The 17,943-nt window shown below is 36.8% G+C and overlaps 1 protein-coding gene across 4 annotated transcripts in view; it reads right to left on the bottom strand.

Annotated features, from left to right (window-relative positions):
* Window positions 1-639: 639 nt before the first annotated feature.
* The window catches only part of MGAT4C (MGAT4 family member C), a 774,512-nt gene continuing 757,208 nt past the window's right edge, over window positions 640-17,943 (bottom strand). For all 4 annotated transcript variants that reach the window (XM_043446976.1, XM_043446975.1, XM_043446977.1 and 1 more), the window contains 3 exons: window positions 10,109-10,261; window positions 3,639-3,786; window positions 640-1,811 (listed from right to left, as the gene is read on the bottom strand). In XM_043446976.1, the coding sequence (XP_043302911.1) occupies window positions 670-1,811; window positions 3,639-3,786; window positions 10,109-10,255 (1,437 nt within the window). In that variant the 5' untranslated portion in view covers window positions 10,256-10,261 and the 3' untranslated portion in view covers window positions 640-669. The remainder of the gene's footprint in view (window positions 1,812-3,638; window positions 3,787-10,108; window positions 10,262-17,943) is intronic.

Genomic DNA, 17,943 nt, shown 5'->3' with positions numbered 1-17,943 from the left:
GCTTCCCACAGAAAATTTATTGACAGTAGGTGTTCAAGTTTTTATACACTGAACAATTTCCCCTCCTATATCAATAATCAGGGGAGGATATTTTTAAGTCTTTTTTTTTTTCTTTTCATCACCTCAATGACACAAAATTCTGTTGTAAAGACATCACTTCTATGAGGAGGTATTCATTGTAGATGTATAGAAGTCTATGGAAACCTAAGTTTACAAGAAAAAAAAGACAGATTATCATTCTAACCAACTGCATAGTCACAGAGAGGCTTAATAAAATTTATCTGATGATATAATGAAATAAATTCTTGACTAAGTGCATACAGTGAAAACTATCTTTCAAGATTCACCATTGAACAAACCACATTTTCTCATTTTAAATCCTTCATGTCACCTTTTTGACATGCAGATGAAATTTTGAAAGTAACACAATAACATTAAAATATAAACAAAAAATAATAACTATGAACTGATACTCAGCTTCAAAAGTTAAAATACATGTGTGCGTAAAAGTATGCTGACAACGAGTAGATCAAAACTGCCAAAATGATTGACTTTTTAAATATCTGATCCATTGCTTTCCCTCTAAAGGACAAAGGGAGCAAGAGAAGAAGTAGCAACGCAGGAAACAGGAAGACCTGCTTCAGTAACTGGACACATTGATTTAATTGGCTAAGAAGTCCAAATGCTAATACTCCTAATAATCAGCCATTCCTTTTGTGTTTTGGTAACATATATCCTCATACAATGTATATCAAATGGAATTTTTTGATTTACATCAGATACTTCAAAGTTTCCACTTCTGAATTCTCCTAGTCTAATATAAGTAATACATTGTCTATTTTGTTTAAAATATCTAATATTCTCCCCAACATCTAGGGCTCCATGATGCAAAATATCATTTTGTCGATCTTCTGTTCCAGTATTCACTTTAATTCTTTTGATTACAATTGGTTTTTCAAATATAATCACAAAGACATCTCCTGTTGAAGGTGGTTTCCCCCAGAAGTAGTCATCAACACTACTGTAAGCTTTGCTTGCATCATAATTTTCAAAAACAGTCATGTTGGTATATAGACTTGCAGGAGGGTTATCTGGGAGGTCAAATGGCTCCTCTTCAAAATCATCATCCTTCAACTTATTCTCAGTTCCTTTATATGATGAATAATAACCCATGTGCTGAAAGAGAGATGGTTTAAAACGAATCACATTTTTCTGAGCTAACAGACTCCGGAAATGAGTCAATAGCCAATCACAAGGCATTTCTTGATAAAACATTAATAAAAAATGTGCCAAGCGTGGGAGATCATGAGAATGATAAAGTTTTCCAATATAGCCAAGCTTAGAGAACTCAAGGGTTACCCAGTAAGTTCCCTCTAAGGATGCAATGACTTTCTTGATGGCAGTTAAGAAATTTTTTGAACAACGAACATCATCTTCAAGCATTACATAATAGTATGAAATATTGGCACAAAAGTTGAGCAAAAAAGCATAATCTACATTTTGCTTGGAACGGAATCTGACTCTATCTTCTGGATCATTGTAATTTCTTTTAAGGCCACTCAGGATTGGGTAATATTCCTCTGGAGCGTGTATAACCATTAACCTTCCAGAAATAATATGGTGGGCAAATTTCTGTGTAATATCTTGCAGCATGACCTCACGCCAGGATGAGTTAAAGTCAGCTAGATGAACCACCACTGAAATTTCCTTCAATTCTTCATAGCTGGATTGCTCAAAAATTGACTTGATTGTCTCAAGTAAATAGCTTCCCTTTTTTCGTCTCACTGATGAAAGTCCAATTGTAAGAAATCCTGAACAAAAGAATCCAGAATGAAGACAAATTAAAGGCGAAGTTGGGTTTTGAATAACATAGAAAAAAGAAAAAAAAAAGTTATTTTCCCCTTAGGCCTTCTACTCTATTAAGTACATCTAAGTGAATGATCATATATAGAGCATTTTGTGATTAAAGAATTATGCTAAATATACAAAGCTTCCCAGGTGGCATGGTGGTAAAGACCACCTGCCAATGCACGAGACACAGGAATCACCAGTTCGACCCCTGGGTCAGGAAGATCCCCTGGAGGAGGAAATGGCAAGTTACTGCAATATTCTTGCCTGCTCTTACTCTCTGCTTTATATTACCTCTTTAGTATAAAGCAGTTGGAAAAGGAAATGGCAAACCACTCCAGTATTCTTGCCTGGAGAATCCCAAGGACAGAGGAGCCTGGTGGGCTACAGTCCATGGGGTCTCAAAAAGTCAGACACAACTGAGTGACTAACACACAAACTCTCTGTTTTATATTGCCTCTTTAGTATAAAGCAGCTGGTATACGTGCCAGCACACATTTGTAAACTTAATATGGAAAGAGATTAGTAATGTGTGAACAAAGGTGGTGCAATAGATGGAGATTTTAAAAAACAGTGACAGTCTTTGAAATTAGGAGGAAGTTTAAGAGAAGCAGACATTTGAAATGGAAGGAAAAAAGATCTAAAGAAAGCTAAACTATTGCAATTTTTCCTCAACCTGGTGATCACAAACTCACTTACATAAACACTTCTTAACAGGGAACTCAATTTTTGTGGTCTCCACACCATCTACTAAGAAGTTCATGATATCACTGTGTATCACTGATTCTAAGACATATTTTTCACCCAGAAATATTTTAAATGCAGGTTGTATATCACGACTGATAGCATCTTACAACTTATAATGGATGATGCTTGTACTTTCTTCGTGGTGCATCAATTAGATCATGATATTTTCTATAATTTATAATGTCTTCAAGTCCATGAAATGTAGTATGTTACTTCTTGGATCAAAGTGCCTGTAGTGGATTGAATAATTGCCTCCAAAGTTTCATGTCTACCTGGAACTTTAGACTGTGACCTTATTTGGAAATAGTCTTTGAAGATGCAATTAGTTAAAGATCTCCAGATGAAATCATATTGGATTTAGATTGGGCCATAAATTCAATGACTAATGTCCTTATAAGGATGGAAGAGGACATAGAGAGACAAAGAAGGCCTTGTGGAGAGAGTGGAAGTGATTGCAATTTTGCTACAACTAACCAAGGAATGCCAAGTGCGACTAGCACCTGGAAGAGGCAAGGAAGGATTCTCCTCTAGGTGGAGTCTGGTGCTGCCAGCATCCTGGTTTCTGAATTCTGGCTTCCAGAAATGTGAGAGAATCAATTTCCATTGTTTCAAACCACCTAGTTTGTGATCATTTTTTATGACATCTTAGGAAACTAACACAATGACTTTCACTACTTCAAACTAGTGGCATGTCATAAAACCAATGTTTGAAAATGTATCACTGTGGGAATAATTATTTTTAAAAGCTAATTCAAAAAAGTTAAAGTGAATTGCTTTTTCCTAGTCTCCCTACGTGAATTCTATAGCAAACTGTTAAAAACTTTATGTCACAATTAGGCATTTAATTTTTTAGTGTTGTTATTAATGAAATTGGATTGGTGAATAACTGAATTTGTGAAGAAACACTGAATGTTTCCCAAAATATATATTATGTTAGTAAAGCCCATAAATTTATTTTTATACAAATGAAGCATATTATCATTATTTTAAAACAAAGTATTTTATTGTTCTTGATTTTAAAAGTATAAGTATACTTTACTTACGCTTTCTTTGTAAAGGCATGACAGCTAAGTAGCGATAGGTGACATTGAGGGCTCCTGAGAAATTAGACAAATCTTTGAAAGTATGGATGTAGTGTTCTGGACTCAGTTGATGTGTAGATGTTTCCCTTAAAATCTGTTTGTCTCCTTCCTGAATGTCAAGAAGGAGGAAGAGAGAAATAACAGATAGTCATAGATTAAATAAACTTTCTCCTTACACAATAATAATATGTGTGTGTATATATATATATAATGGGTATATATATATCTGATATACAATATGTTGTTGTTGTTCTTCAGTTGTTCAGTCATGTCCAACTCTTTGCAACCCCATGGACTGCAGCACACCAGGCTTCCCCGTCCTTCACCATCTCCCAGAGCTTGCTCAAACTCACATCCATTGAGTTGGTGTTGTGATGCCATCTACCCATCTCATCCTCTGTCGTCCCCTTCTCCTCTTGCCTTCAATCTTTTCTAGCATCAGGGTCTGGAGAAGGAAATGGCAACCCACTCCAGTACTCGTTCCTGGACAATCCCATGGATGGAGGAGCCTGGTGGGCTGCCGTCTACAGGGTCGCACAGAATCAGACACAACTGAAGCGACTTAGCAGCAGCAGCAGCAGCAGCAGCAGGGTTTTTTCCAATGAGTTGGCTCTTTGCATCAGGTGGCCAAAGTATTGGAACTTCAGTTGCAGCAGCAGTCCTTCCAATGAATATTCAAGGTTGATTTCCTTTAGGATTGACTGGTTTGATCTCCTTGCAGTCCAAGGGACTCTCAAGAGTCTTTAATATGGGTATTATATAAATATCAATTACTGGTATTAGAAGCTGTAGATAATTATTTTTCACCTGAATTCTAGATTCTGGTCACTATTTTCCACTTTTTATTTTATGCGTACAGTTGCTTTTCTAAAGCATACATTAATGATGGCATTCTCTTGATAAAAAATAAAATTGAAAATTCCCACTTCCTTCATATTAAAATTCAAATTCTTTACAAGAATCTTCAAACTTGACAGTGATCTTTCACAGTTTCATGTAAAGCTAATTCTCACTAGATTCCCCATATCTGAATCATATTAAACTACTTTTCTTCAAGTCCTGTCAAATAAAAGACCACACATTATTTCTAAGATTTTGAAATTTTAGGAATGATTAGAAGGATGCAACAGTGAACATAATACTTGGAGTTTGAATAACTTATTAATCAAGAAGTTTTAGTCAGTCACTTATGTAGCCATTATAATTGAAGGCTGTTGAGAATGGACAGCCATGGTGTTTGTGAAATGATAGTAGTTTTTACAAATATCTTCAAGATAACTCGATTAGGAGACATTTGTAACAAGTGTTCAAGGAAATGTCTTTAGATCTGGTACAGGTCTTTTCCATGAGGCTTGCTTGTTGTTTGTGAGTGTAGACAGAGAGAGGGAGTGTCCTGATGAAAGTGAAGTTTAGTTCTTTTATATTTAAAAATTTAGTATCAATTTGATAATGAAATTATGTCATACCATCTTCAGGATGGTTTATATTCAAGAAGATATTCTTATTCAGCTTAAAAATATCCTGCTAACAATTAATTGCTTCCTTTTATCTCCCTCTGATATAAATTCAGTTGTAGATTTTGATTATCTAATCATCATTTGAACAAGCCTCATGATGACCTGCTTGACTTTCGTATATGGTTTATTATCACTGGTAGAATATTAGGACAACCTAATTAGATTTTTTTTTCTTTTCTGGCAAAGTTTCTATTGTGCTGTGTGAGTTTGGTGGATATTTTGACTCTTCAGCATATGATTGGCAGGTCAGGTATGAGCAATGCCATTAAGACAACAGAGAAAGTGAATGTATTAAGTAAATTTGGTCCTCATACAAGTTGACTGTGGTCAATAAAACTTTAATCAATTAAACATTGTCCTAAAATATTAGAATGGATTCAAATACAAATTTTACTTTAGTTGGAACATTTACTGCTTTATTTCAAATTCAGATATCAATGGAAAAGGTGACTAACTCAAAGTTTTAAATCTATGGCCAGGCTGAAATTGTCTTAGAATAAAAGTTGAAATAGTGAACACTGACTGGCAAGAGCTTTCAATCTGGTCCTTGATAAGTGAATATGCATTCTGTATATCTTTTCTGTATGTTTATGAACCTATATTTGCTTTTTAATACTGTATTTCTATATTTTATATTGCCTTGATAATTTGGACAAAGAAAAATACTTTATTCTGATTTATAATGTGTTTGCCATCTATAAGTTATAAAATCTTAAAATACATGACATTAAACTTGGGAGGCTAGTTGTATAAATGTACTAATTAATATCCATTGAATTCTAATTATTTTAAATTCATTGCACATAAATATTTTCATCTTTGTATTTCTGAAAACCTGAAAAAAATCATGAAAGTTTTTAAATGAACAAACTTAGAATTTTCAAAAGGTAACTGGAGACTCAATTTTGCATTAGCTACTTTAATAGTAAATATGATGTCCATATTTAATAGGATCTAGAAAATATATTTATAAAATCATGCAGTAGTCACAATACTGAATTCATTTTACCATTCTGTTCTTATGTGATGTCACATTCTAAAGGAAGTGCAGGATACTGAATATCTCTTTAAGAATTCTATCTTGAACATGTAAAAATCTAGACCTTTTCTGTGATAAGATAGAGTACATTCATCCTGATTGAAGGACATAACAGAATATAAGATGAAATGAGACATATGAAAGCACTTTATTAAATTCTCAAGACCAAGTCTTTACATCTTTCAGCATAAATAAATAATGCAACTTTCACCTGAGTCAGCCTTGTTGGCTGCTTTCCAGAAGCATCTACCTGAACAGCCAGGCTCTCCCTGGATACCTTCTTTCTATAGCTACTATGCTGTAGTGTATTTTTCAGTAATAAGACAAAGCTTTATGACAATCATTTTCTGGATGGGAATGAAATTCAATGGACTAGCTACAGGCTAAATATATGCCCTAGTGGCTACTTTGAAGATGCTCACAGCCGAGAGGCTAAGTTGATTGGGCATGCAATGTCTCTTCTACTTACTTTGCGTTGTAACACAATTTGTCTATTACACTGAACTTGGCTTTCTTTCCTACTGAAAGGCACATATGCCTCCATCATGTAAGCAATACACTAAGCTGTTATACGCCCGGGATTTGGGGCCGTTGATGGATTCTCTAGTAAGAAGAGGAGAATACATGTGCTAAATAACCCTAGAGACCTTATGACTGTAATTGTTTATCTGAGTTCTCTGAATTATAACTACAATTTCCTCCCAATTTAAGAAAAACAGGGGACTTCCCTGGTGGTCCAGTGGTTAAGACTGTGCTCCCAACGTAGGGGGCTGGGGTTCAATCTTGTGTCAGAGAACTAGGTTCCTCACGCCACAACTCAGAGGCCAGTTTTCCATGGGTATTAACACATTGAGAAGAACAATTTTAATGTAATTGTACATGAATGACAATGAATATTTTAAGGTTTATACATATTAAGCCTTGGGATAAATTTAGTTCAAAATGTAATTTAGTAGAAAACATCCTCTAGTAAAGAGTGAATATTTAAACTAATAAAAATATTGTCACTAAATTTTCAAAATGGAGGGATGCTTTTATATTTACCATCCATTTTAATTCACTTTTTCTAACATAAGGTAAATATTTAAAAATAAGTTCAGTTTTTTAAGCTAAGAAGCAATCTTTTCTCTGTACCTGGGATGATTTGCAAATCTGATTAGATATATATGGGCTTCTCTGGTGGTATATGGCTAATGTAGCCAGATTTCATTGAGAAAGTACTCTTTAGTAAGAGCTACTTCATTAAATCACACTTTTAAATAATGTGGGTAGGACTGATGTTTAGACATAAATGTATAAACAGAGCAATAGCATTTGATCTTCTTATGGATATGAACTCTATTACTTCTTATACATTTTATGGTGAATTTGAAGTGGTTGTCTTCCAAAAAGACATAAGGATGTTTGCTGCATATAATAATATTTTGTCTACTTAAAGTTAAATATTGAAATTGCACTTGAAAGAGTCTTAACATCACTAGATGCAACAAGCATCTTACCAATACCATGTTTTTGATTTATAAGACATGATTTACTTTTACCAGTACACGCAGATGCAAGAAATAAATGTTTATTACAAAATTAAATCATTAATCAAGAGCTCCTCTAATTAATTTACATTCTTCAATTCCCCTAATTAAAAAATAGCTGGATCACCTAGGTCTTGCTCTATTGTCCTTAAATTTCATAAACCTAATAGTCAGGTTAAAAAAGTCTAAAATGCATATCATTAGTAAGTCTTTCCAGTTTGCTATGTTTAACTAGATCAAGCCTAGTCAAATTCTATTAACTGTGGTACCTTCAATATGGTAAATTGACTAAGGATGGTAGAATTAAACCTATACTTGAAGGTAAAAGCCCACAAGAATAAACCTGTAATTGAAGGTAAAAGACATAGGCAGAGTCAAGATCTAGGAAGGTGACAGAATTTCACCATCAAAGAACAATGCTAAGGGAGGCAAGATGCTTTACAGAAGACCTCCTAAGAAAATCTGTACCAACGAAGATCATTTGATTGGCTTGTAGGATATAGAATAGTATCTGGCAAGTAACTGGTAGTTACTAAATCATTTTCAATTAATAAAAGAAAACATTTTACTAGCAAATTATCTTTGAAGTTGTTGTCAGAGTCTCTCTAGTTAAGATATTAATTGAAAGTTTTCAGCATGCTTGTATGAAAAGAAAGTACTTTCAAGTCCTCTGTATGTTCAAAGGCTTTGATTTTCTGAAATATGTAAACAGGAATAATTGCACAAGTATTAGAATTTTCCCAGATATGTTAACATCAATTATGATGGAAAAAGTAAATAAGAAATAATGTCCATAATTATTCTCATCAGACATGAATTATGTGACAATAATAACAAAAATAAATAATAGAGACATATTCAGTTCTCACAATTAGTCAGAACGTGTCTTTTTGTATACTTTCATAATTCACTTAAAATGCATTCAGGGAATTTCCCTGGCAGCCCAGTTGTTAAGTGTCTGTGCTTCCATTGCAGAGAGCATGGGTTTAATCCCTGGTCAGGAACTAAGTATCTACAATTGTGTGGTGAGGCCAAAAAAAAAAAAAAGAAAAGAAAACCACCCCACTCCCACAAGAAGTAAAAAAACCAAACATAATATATAATATTAGGGGCTTCCTTGGTGTCCCAGTGCATATCATTAGTAAGTTTCTTCAGAGGTTAAGATTCCACACTTCCATTGCAGGGGACATGGGTTTGATCCCTGGTTGGGGGCTTCTAATGTGGCTCTAGGCATAAAGAACCTGCTTGCCAATGCAAGAGACGCAAGAGATATGAGTTTGATCCCTGGGTCAGGAAGATCCCCTGGAGGAGGGCATGGAAGCCCACTCCAGTATTCTTGCCTGGAGAATCCCATGGCCAGAGGAGCCTGGAAGGCTCCGAAGGGTCATAAAGAGTCAGACATGACTGAAGCAACTTAGCATGCGTGCATGCACAGAGGACTAAGATACCTGCATGCTGCCAGACATGGGGAAAAATCTACTAACTTACTAATTTTACCTGTTTTAAACTATTGAATGGTTTTCACATTATTATCTTTAGTTCTTGAAGTTCTTTATTACTTTTCAGTGACTATAAGGGTAAAACATGGTGGTCATTTACAGCTATTCAAGATCCAAATGAGATGTCACACATTAATAAAGCATTCCTTCTTAACAAAATAGCACAATTAGTATCATTAATTAGACAATAGGATTTGAAAATTTTTGATAATATAGAAAAGTAAAGAAAGTAAGGAGTAATATCTATAAAAATTTGTTTAGTCTGTTTACAGGCGACTCTGTCAGTTCCACGTATAAGTGTATTTTTTTCAATAAATATGTAATATATACCACTATGAGCTTCCCTGGTGGCTCAGTGCTAAAGAATCTGCCTGTCAATGCAGGAGATACGGGTTCCATCCCTGCATCAGGAAGATCCTCTGGAGAGGGAACTGACAACTCATTCCAGTGGTCTTGCCTGGAGAACCCCATGGACAGAGGATCCTGGTGGGCTACAGTCCATGAGGTGATAAAGAGCTGGACATGACTGAGGGACTAGGCACATACACACACATACAATTAATGTAGATAGGGATGATAGTTAACTTACTTGTAATTAGATGTGCAGATTTGCATTAAATATAGCATATAGCATTAAATAAAATATTGCAACATGAGCCAAAAAATTATAATGTTGGCAATATATAATTAATATAAAAAAGTAGCTAGATGGGAAAGATATATGTTATAGTTTTGCTCAAACTAAGACTATTTCAATATCCTGGGACTGAAGTTATGTTGCAAGTGGACTGTCTTGTCTGACTTAAGCCTTACTTTGAACAAAAAGTAATCAATCTCCAAGACTTACCATAACATAGCTATCTTCAATGTACAAGTTCATAAACAGAAGGAAAATGACAAGAACTCCCAAGAATGAGACTGTAGAACGTTTTCGCAGGCATCGCATTTTATCTAGTATATCAAAAATATGTTTCACTTGGTGAAATTTAAGCATTCTCTCCTGTGGAAAAGAGGCACAGAATTACTAACAATTAATTATGCATGCAAATATTTCTTCACCACATCAATCAACAGGCCTTTATAAAATTTTACTCTCCAAATATTTGAACCAAAATAGTTTACAATTTCACAATAAAACTTGGCATAACTTATTAATACATTAACATAAAGACAATGCAGTGGTTTATCTTGATGTAGTGTAAGTAAAAGTGAAAAAAAACCCAGTTATTTCTGAACAAATAAATATTGGTAACAATAATGTAAGAAAATAATAGTCCCCACTGCAGATGGTGAATGCAGCCATGAAATTAAAACCCTTACTCCTAAGAAGACAACCTAGACAGCATATCAAAAAGCAGAGACATTACTTTGCCAACAAAGGTCCGTCTAGTCAAAGCTATGGTTTTTCCAGTAGTCATGTATAGATGTGAGAGTTGGACTATAAAGAAAGCTGAGTGCCAAGTAATTGATGGTTTTGAACTGTGGTGTTGGAGAAGACTCTTGAGAGTCTCTTGGACTGCAAGGAGATCCAACCAGTCCATCCTAAAGAAAATCAATCCTGGATATTCATTGGAAGGACTGCACCTTATCTTCAACAAAGGAGGCAAGGATATACAATGGGAAAAAGACAACCTCTTTAACAAGTGGTGCTGGGAAAACTGGTCAACCACTTGTAAAAGAATGAAACTAGAACATCTTCTAACACCATACACAAAAATAAACTCAAAATGGATTAAAGATCTAAATGTAAGACCAGAAACTATAGAACTCCTAGAGGAGAACATAGGCAAAATACTCTCCGACATAAATCACAGCAGGATCCTCTATGACACACCTCCCAGAATATTGGAAATAAAAGCAAAAATACACAAATGGGACCTAATGAAACTTAAAAGCTTTTGCACAACAGAGGAAACTATAAGCAAGGTGAAAAGACAGCCCTCAGATTGGGTGAAAATAATAGCAAATGAAGCAACAGAAAAAGGATTGATCTCAAAAATATACAAGCAACTCCTGAAGCTCAATTCCAGAAAAAAATGACCCAATTCAAAAATGGGCCAAAGAACTAAACAGACATTTCTCCAAAGAAGACATGCAGATGGTTAACAAACACATGAAAAGATGCTCAACATCACTCATCATCAGAGAAATGCAAATCAAAACCACAATGAGGTACCATTACATGCCAGTCAGAATGGCTGCTATCCAAAAGTCTACAAGCAATAAATGCTGGAGAGGGTGTGGAGAAAAGGGAACCCTCTTACACTGTTGGTGGGAATGCAAACTAGTACAGCCAACTATGGAGAACAGTGTGGAGATTCCTTAAAAAACTGGAAATAGAACTGCCATATGACCCAGCAATCCCACTTCTGGGCATACACACTGAGGAAACCAGATCTGAAAGAGACACGTGCACCCCAATGTTCATCACAGCACTGTTTATAATAGCCAGGACATGGAAGCAACCTAGATGCCATCAGCAGACCGAAATGGATAAGGAAGCTTTGGTACATATACACCATGGAATATTACTCAGCCGTTTAAAAAGAATTCATTTGAACAGTCTAATGAGATGGATTGAAACTGGAGCCCATTATACAGAGTGAAGTAAGCCAGAAAGATAAAGACCAACACAGTATACTAACGCATATATATGGAATTTAGAAAGATGGTAATGATAACCCTATATGCAAACAAAAAGAGACACAGATGTACAGAACAGACTTTGGGACTCTGTGGGAGAAGGCGAGGGTGGGATGTTCAGAGAGAACAGCATTGAAACAAGTACACTATCAAGGGTGAAACAGATCACCAGCCCAGGTTGGATGCATGAGACAAGTGCTCAGGGCTGGTGCCTGGGAAGACCCAGAGGGATGGGATGGGAGGGAGGGGGAGGGGGGATCGGGATGGGGAACACATGTAAATTCCATAGCTGTCATGTCAATGTTATGGCAAAAAACCACTACATATTGTAAAAGTAATTAGCCTCCACCTAATAAAAATAAATGGAAACAAAAAAAAAAAAAAAAAAGAAAAGGCCCTGATGATGGGAAAGATGGAAGGCAGGTGGAGAAGGGGATGACAGAGGATGAGAGGGTTGGATGGTATCACCAAATCAATGGACATAAGTTTGAGCAAGCTCCAGGAGTTGGTGATGGACAGGGAAACCTGGTGTGCTGTAGTCCATGAAGGCACAGAGTCAGCCATGACTGAGGGACTAAACTGAACTGATGAGAAAGAATGAAAATAAGAGAGAAAAGCAAACATTAAGGTAACATCTACCTTCCCTTCTACATTATTATTATAATGTAATAAAAATAGAAGACACTAGAAGGTTGGGGCTAATACTTATCTCAGAGTAGGTCCACTGAAAAGAAATATGGGGAGAAAATTTGGGTGAAAGAAAGAGAAGTCATAAAGGAAGTTAAAGTTTTGGGGGTGAGTCCACACAAAAACTCAGTTATAATTGCTTTGTTAATTTTTCCAGTAATTCTTGCTAAATCAGTGTAATTCCTGGAGTGGCACATCAACATTGCCTTGCTCAATCTACTGTTTATTATGATTTATGGACTACAAAAAGGCAAACTGGAGTTGGTAGGGTTAGTGGAACCTAATAATTTTCCATTTCACTCTTCTACATTTTGTGACCCAGTCCAACTACAAATTCATTTAGATTACTGATATTTTTGTAAAATTATATAGAAAACCTAGAATGATCAAGAGGTTAGTGGAATCATATTTTGTCCATAATCAACAATATTTGGAAATTATACCTTGTTGAGTTATGTACTATGTCTTCTTGGGTTCAGCTTTAGGATGAAGTATTCATGGGCATGAAGAACTTCAAGAGGTGAAAAAGGCCTGTGCCCCAACCCTTACAACAATGTCTAGAACACATCCAGCTAACAGTGTCTCTTCCATGAATTAATGCAAAAAAGCATTTCTGAATCTTTGAAAATTATGGGAAAGAAGATGAAGAACTGGGAGAAAGGAATGTTAATGAAAGCCCATTTTCTTTGGCCATATTCTTCTTGAGAGTTATTTTTTCTTGATTTGTAGCTATAAATATATGTGTAGAGATGTACTTTTTTTTTGTATAATGTTTTTAAAAAATTCTTCCCTATCTTGATGACAGATAGACAGTCTCATTTATTTTCTTCAGTGTTTTTTTTTTTTTTTTTGCTTGTTTTAATAGATAGACTTTTGTTAGTACACCTGGAATTTACCTTTGTGTCTCTTATGAGGTGAAAGTGAAACAATTTATCTTTTCCATATGTAGAGCTGTGCAGTGTAAACTGCTCACAGTGCGCTGGCATAAGTAATAATAGTATTACCACTCTAAGTTCAAGGGAGTGGGGAGCTATAATCTCCTGTGTACTGAGAAATAAAGCAAAACTGGACACTGGAAAAGAATAATTAATTAATGAAACTATGAGCCATGCCATGTAGGGCCACCCAAGACAGACAGGTCATGGTGGAGAGTTCTGACAAAATGTGGTCCATTGGAGAAGGTAATGGCAAACCACTTCAGTATTCTTGCCTTGAGAAACCCAGGAACAGTATGAAAAGGCAAACATATATGACACTGAAGGATGAACTTCCCAGGTTAGTAGGTGGCCAATATGCTACTGGAGAAGAGTGGAGAAGTAACAGCAGAAAGAATGACGAGACGGAGCCAAAGTGAAAACAACACCCAGCTGTGGATGCGACCGGTGATGGAAGTAAAGTCGGATGCAGTAAAGAGCAATATTGCATAGGAACCTGGAATGTTAGGTCCATGAATCAAGGTAAACTAGAAGTGGTCAAACAGGAGATGGCAAGAGTGAATGTCGATATTTTAGGAATCAGTGAACTAAAATGGACTGGAATGGGTGAATTTAATTCAGATGACCATTATATTTACAACTGTGGGCCAGAATCCCTTAGAAGAAATGGAGTAAATATCATAGTCAAAAAAAGAGTACAAAATGCAGTACTTGAGGGAAATCTCAAAAATGACAGAATGATCTCTGTTGGTTTCCAAGGCACATCATTCAATATCACAGTAGTCCAAGTCTATGCCCCGACCAGTAATGCTGAAGATCTGAAGCTGAATGGTTCTGTGAAGACCTACAAGACCTTCTAGAACTAACACCCCCAAAAGATGTCCTTTTCAATCTAAGGGGCTGGAATACAAAAGTAGGAAGTGAAAAGCTACCTGGAGTAACAGGCAAATGTGGCCTTGGAGTACAAAATGAAGCAGTGTAAAGGATAACAGAGTTTTGCCAAGAGAACACACTGGTCATAGCAAACACCCTCTTCCAACAACACAAGAGAAGACTTGACAAAGTGACATCACCAGATGGTCATCAGATGGTCAACAGAAATCAGATTGATTATATTCTTTGCAGCCAAAGATGAAGAAGCTATATACAGTCAGCAAAAACAAGACTGAACTTACTGTGGCTCAGAGCATGAACTCCTTATTGCCAAATTCAGACTTAAATTGAAGAAAATAGGGAAAACCACTAGACTATACAGGTATGAACTAAATCAAATCCCTTACGATTATACAGTGGAAGTGACAAGTAGATTTATGGGATTAGATCTGATATCAGAATTGCTGAAGAACAATGGATGGAGGTTTGTGACATTGTACAGGAGTCAGTGAAAACGACCATTCCCAAGAAAAAGAAATGCAAAAAGGCAAAATGGTTGTCTGAGGAGGTCTTATCATAGCTGAAAAGGCAAAGGAGAAAAGGAAAGATATTCCCATTTGAATGCAGAGTTCCAAAGAATATCAAGGAGAGATAAGAAAGCCTTCCTTAATGATCAATGCAAAGAAACAGAGGAAAACAATAGAATGGGAAAGGCTAGAGATCTCTTCAAGAAGTTAGAGATACCAAGGGAATATTTCATACAAAGATGGGCACAAAAAAGGACAGAAATGGTATAGACCTAACAGAAGCAGAAGATTAAGAAGAGGTGGCATGAATACACAGAAGAACTATACAAAAAAGATCTTCATGACCCAGATAACCACAATGGTGTGATCACTCACCTAGAGCCAGATATCCTGGAATGCAAAGTCAAGTGGGCCTTAGGAAGCATCACTACGGATAAAGCTAGTGGAGGTGATGGAACTCCAGTTGAGCTATTTCAAATCCTAAAAGATGATGCTGTTAAAGTGCTGCACTCAATATGCCAGCAAATTTGGAAAACGCAGCAGTGGCCACAGAACTGGAAAAGGTCAGTTTTCATTTCAATCCCAAAGAAAGGCAATCCCAAAGAATGCTCAAACTACTGCACAATTGCACTCATCTCACACGTTATCAAACTAATGCTCAAAATTCTCCAAGACAGGCTTCAGCAATACATGAACCGTGAACTTCCAGATGTTTAAGCTAGATTTAGAAGAGGCAGAGGAACAAGTGATCAAAATGCCAGCATCTGTGGGATCACCTAAAGAGCAAGAGAGGGCCAGAAAAACATCTACTTCAGCTGTATTGACTATGCCAAAGCCTTTGACTGTGTGGGTCACAATAAACTGTGGAAAATTCTGAAAGAGATGGCAATACCAGACCACATTACTTACCTCCTGAGAAATCTGTATGCAGGTCAAAAAGCAACAGTTAGAACTAGACATAGAACAACAGACTGGTTCCAAATAGGAAAAGGAGTACGTCAAGGCTGTATATTGTCACCCTGCTTATTTAACTTATATGCAGAGTGGTGGTGATTTAGTTGCTAAGTAGTGTCCGACTCTTGTGACCCCATGGTCTGTAGCCCACCAGGCTCCTCTGTCCATGGGATTTCTAGGCAAGAGTACTGGAGTGGGTTGCCATTTCCTACTTCAGTAGATTTTCCTGACCCAGGAATCGAACCCGGTCTCCTGCATTGCATGCGGATGATTAATCGACTGAGCTTCATATCATGTGAAATGCCAGGCTGGATGAAACACAAGCTGGAATCAAGATTTTGGGAGAAATATCAATAATCTCAGATACGCAGATGACACCACCCTTATGGCAGAAAGTGAAGAACTAAAGAGCCTCTTGATGAAAGTGAAAGCTGACTTAAAACTCAACATTCAGAAAACTAAGATAATGGCATTTGGTCCCATCACTTCATGGCAAATAGATGGGGAAACAATGGAAACAGTGACAGACTAATTTTTTTGGCTCCAAAATCACTGAAGATGGTGACTGCAGCCATGAAATTAAAAGACGCTTGATCATTGGAAGATAAGCTATGACCAGACTAGACAGCATTTAAAAAGTAGAGACATTACTTTGCCAACAAAGGTCCATCTAATCAAAGCTATGGTTTTTCCAGTAGTCATGTATGGATGTGAGAGTTGTACTAAAGAAAGCTGAGCACTGAAGAACTGATGCTTTTGAACTGTGGTGTTGCAGATGACTCTTGAGAGTCCCTTGGTTTGTAAGGAGATGAAATCAGTCAATCCTAAAGGAAATCAGTACTGAATATTCATTGGAAGATCTGATGCGGAAGTTAAAGTGCAATACTTTGGCCACCTGATGTGAAGAACTGACTCACTGAAAAAGACCCTTGTTCTGGGAAAGATGGAAGGCAGGAGGAGAAGGGGATGACAAAGCATTAGATGGTTGGATGGCATCACCGACTTGATGGACATGAGTTTGAGCAACCTCGGGAAGTTGGTGATGGACAGGGAAGCCTGAAGTGCTGCAGTCCATAGGGTTGCAAGGAGTTGGACACCACTGAGTGACTGAACTGAAATGAAACATTAATAATGTATAAAGTGTTAGTCACCCGGTCATGTCTATCTCTTGTGATTCCATGGACTGTATCCCACCAGGCTCCTCTGTCCTTAGGATTCTCCAGGCTAGAATACTGGAGTGGGTAGCCATCCCCTTCCCTATGGCATCGTCACAACCCAGGGATTGAGCCCCGGTCTCTTGCATTGGTGGCAGATTCTGTGCCATCTGGGTCATCAGAGTAGGCCTAATACCAGACCATATATTAAATCATCTCATCTTTTGGTTTGTGATGTCAGTTTTAGAATAGGGTCAGTTTCTAATTTGCATTTATGTGTCAAAAGTGTGTCAACAGACTCATCATTTATCTTTTCCAATAAGAAAATACATGCATATTGCTTTTGAACCAAAACATTGTTACATTAAATTCTGTTGTCTCATTCTATAATCTGAAGTGTACTGTAACCTGGTCCTGAATCTACCAATAAAATATTCTGCTTGTAAAAGGTTTTTTGTCTGGATTTGGGTAGGATAAGACACCCTTTCATGTTCACTGCAGCAGTAACTGGCCTGTTTGCCCAGCAAAGATAAGAAGCAAGATTAATGCTATAGACTCTCCATCTGGCTCATTTCAAGAGAAGGATACTCTGGTAGGGCCCCAGGCCCCAAGGACCTGGAGGGGCTGCCTACAGGGTACAGAGTCTAGATGCAGCTGAGGTCTGTTAGCACAAATGCTCATGAGTCTGGATACTTAAGGCAGAAGTCTCAGGGTCACCTGAGAAGGACTGTTTTGAAGTAGGTCTGGTGAAAGACTTATCTTTTTATATTCAGTGGCCAGTCTCAGAACTCTGGGGTTGTTGTTGTTCAGTCACTAAGTTGTGTCCAACTCTTTGTGACTCCATGGACTGCAGCATGCCACAGTCCTCTGTCCTCCACTGTCTCCTGGAGCTGGCTCAAATTCATGTCC

This window comes from Cervus canadensis, chromosome 25, assembly GCF_019320065.1.
Source record: "Cervus canadensis isolate Bull #8, Minnesota chromosome 25, ASM1932006v1, whole genome shotgun sequence".
NCBI lineage: Eukaryota > Metazoa > Chordata > Mammalia > Artiodactyla > Cervidae > Cervus > Cervus canadensis.
Note: the sequence above shows the minus strand (reverse complement) of the source record. Positions and strands in the feature narration are given on the sequence as shown.